The sequence below is a fragment of the Chlamydomonas reinhardtii genome, chromosome 4 (assembly GCF_000002595.2).
Source record: "Chlamydomonas reinhardtii strain CC-503 cw92 mt+ chromosome 4, whole genome shotgun sequence".
In the NCBI taxonomy this organism is placed as follows: domain Eukaryota; kingdom Viridiplantae; phylum Chlorophyta; class Chlorophyceae; order Chlamydomonadales; family Chlamydomonadaceae; genus Chlamydomonas; species Chlamydomonas reinhardtii.
In genome coordinates this window covers 3,769,927-3,772,646 of record NC_057007.1, presented here as the reverse complement: position 1 = coordinate 3,772,646, position 2,720 = coordinate 3,769,927, and the positions used below count along the sequence as shown (strand labels likewise).

The window sequence follows — 2,720 nt, the reverse complement described above, 5'->3', positions numbered from 1 at the left end:
GCGCACCCAGTTCCACAGGTCGCTGACGGGATGGTACCATGCCCTTATAGCCATCTTGGACCGGCGGGCCAGCGGCTGGTGGTGGTGGGTTCAATTGAAGCGGGCGTGTGCGCATAACCAGGCACTACGGATACCCATGCTCCGTCTGTATTTTTGCGGGCGGGTTTTATCCGGGGGCGCCGGATAATCATCCGGGCCCCAGAATATGTGGGCTTTATCCGGCCCAGATATAACCGGGGTATTATAGCCGGCGGGGTAATATGCGGCGGAGTAAAGCCGGCGCCGGATGTAAGTGGTCCGGTTATAGCAGTGCCCGGATACATCCGGGCCGACTAAACCTGGTGCGGGGTAAAGCCCGGCCAGATATAGTTGAGCCTGGCTATATGCGACCGCATATAGCCATGGGATCATCCGGTGCATCGCAGGCTATCGCTGTCTTTGAGCTGAATCGTTGCAGAGCGATAGCTGGGGTTGAAACAACATGGGGGCACTGCCCGAGCGAGGGGTTGCCGTAGGTCATGCCGCTGCATGGGCTGACATTAAGAGACAGGGCCAGACCTCCAAATCATAACTAACTATCAATTCTACTCCATTATACTTTTGTGTAAGCTTGTAATTGGGAACGGATTGCCTGCCGAGTTGATACAGCAGTAGACTTGACATCACTGGGCGGAAGAGACGACTATTATATAATGCAGCTTATGAAGCTGCTACATCTAGTAGCTCTGCAATGGTGCATCAGCCTATGTACTGGCTGATATAGCAGGAGCGTTCAGGTTCTTGCGGTCAAAGCTTTTCCTGCGTCACGACCAAGCGCTTCCGGCGGCGTGTCTACTACTAGTAAGTGCACAAAGTAGTGCACTACGATCGTTAGCATCTGATCAAGCTCCGCTGTAACGTAGGATGCCGACGATGGAAAGGAATTTTGCCCACACTCGCTGTGTGAATCAGTGACTGGCAATAATACTACGCTAGGTGAGTGTCTCCATAGTTAGTCCGCTGGGGGAGGGGTCTGTCCAAATCCTGGCAGTGGCGAACGCATCGGCGTGCTTTCCCCTTGTGGTGCAAGAGGCAGTTTCATGACCGAACCCCACTTCTGGTCGTATGTGCAGGATCCATCGTCGTGCCGTATGTATCAGAGTCGGCGTTGGTATTGCTCAGAAGGTGGGCGACAGGGTGTTGGCAGGGTCTATATGTAAGGGTGCATGCCGCGTGGCCCCTGGGTGCACACTGCATGCTCGGGTTGTCCCCCCTTGTAGCACCGCAATCATGCATACGTGCCTCTACATCCGGCGCTATGTGTATGTGCTCGCAGGGCACACCGCCACGGCGCCCGAACCACTGTGCAGACAGCGCTAGATGTAGGATGGCTCTGTGGTGCTAGGAGCTGTGCTGGATTGATGTAGCGGTCATGGTGGCAGTGTTACTGTCAGCAAATACATTAGGGTTGCACTAGTGCGTGGCGCCGCCACCTTGGGCGTGATGGTCGCACGGGCTGCAGGGGCTCCCCTGGTTGGAGGCGCTAGAGCCTCCGTGCAGCCATGTCAGGGACAGGCACATACGTGCATGTGCATGTAACGCGCATCAGAGAACATGCGCACCCACACGATCCACTCGCAGGGAGCGTGGGTTTAAGGGCCAGATGTTTGTGCAATAGCCGGCCAGGTATATTCAGCCAGTTATATCCGGCCACATATATGCGGCCGGATGTTGCCAGGTGTATCCGGCCCAGATAATATCCGGCCTCCCACCGGTTTATACATCCAATTATAGTCCGCGGCATGTTTAGAAAAATATGCCGGATATAACCCATCCCCCAAAATACAGACGTCGTCTTGCATTTGCATTCACACTAGCTTACATTTCTCTGATGCTGTCCGACCCTCTTGCGTGCTGCAACGTGAGGCCAAATGCTTGGGGTGTACTGAGCATTCGGCCTGGCCTGCAGCGCTCCTGTGGCCAAGGCCTGCTACGACATCCACTGAAAGGGTGACGGCCTTTGCGGTGCGGTCTTTGGGGCCACAGTGCCGGCGGAAGTGGCAGGCAGCAAGGAGTGCATCCCATCAGCCGTCTGCATGATGTCTTTGACGCGCTCCTTGCGCGGAGACCTACTTAAGACGCAGGTGGATCAGGGTGGATCATACATACGGTATGCGTGTACGCAGCGCTCGTATCTTACGAAGGCAGGGGCGGCGTCAGTGGCCGAATTCCTTAAAATGGCTTCGTTTACCGTAATTGACGAAACTTTTTTTCGGGGGCTCCGCCCCCGACCCGCACGATGTCGACACCGACACGACACGCCCACTCCTCCCCTGCTTCCCGCCGACCCAACCCCATTCTCCCGCCAGGGGAACCCCTGTCTCCCGCCATCAACACTCAACACCCATAGATACAGCCCTTTGAGCCTTCTTACCATATGCCACGCAGGTTTTGGCCGTGGAGCCAAGCGTGGAGTAGCCGGGGTCGGTTTCCACAGGCACATAGCCAAACCAGGTGCCTGGCAATCGCGATGCCACAGCAGAGCCAACCGCAGCCAGACGCAGCACAGTTGTCAACAGCCGCACTACTTGTCATGCCGCTACGATTGCCCTGCCAGCCCCACCGCGGACCGCTACCTAGAAACCGCCAGCCGGAGAGACCAGGTCGTTGGGATGGGGATTAGGGTGTGTCGTGGCACATGTACTTTGAGGCGCTTGCAGGTAGGGGCCGCACCGGATCCG

At 56.5% G+C, this 2,720-nt stretch overlaps 1 protein-coding gene across 1 annotated transcript; it reads left to right on the top strand.

The window, feature by feature from the left end:
• Nucleotides 1-570: 570 nt before the first annotated feature.
• Nucleotides 571-1,590, top strand: CHLRE_04g229536v5 (uncharacterized protein). The gene is made up of 5 exons (XM_043062083.1): nt 571-709; nt 777-840; nt 903-975; nt 1,113-1,164; nt 1,316-1,590. Exons 1-5 carry the CDS (start codon nt 693-695, stop codon nt 1,404-1,406), a joined length of 297 nt encoding a protein of 98 aa, XP_042925435.1. The 5' UTR covers nt 571-692; the 3' UTR covers nt 1,407-1,590.
• The last annotated feature ends 1,130 nt before the right edge of the window (nt 1,591-2,720 follow it).

What these genes read in the sequence shown, in the direction of transcription:
- CHLRE_04g229536v5 (XM_043062083.1), top strand. An exon ending in CGGCGGCGTGTCTACTACTA is followed by an intron (nt 841 to 902) that starts GTAAGTGCACAA and finishes GCTGTAACGTAG; the next exon opens with GATGCCGACGATGGAAAGGA. An exon ending in TGGCAATAATACTACGCTAG is followed by an intron (nt 976 to 1,112) that starts GTGAGTGTCTCC and finishes TCGTATGTGCAG; the next exon opens with GATCCATCGTCGTGCCGTAT.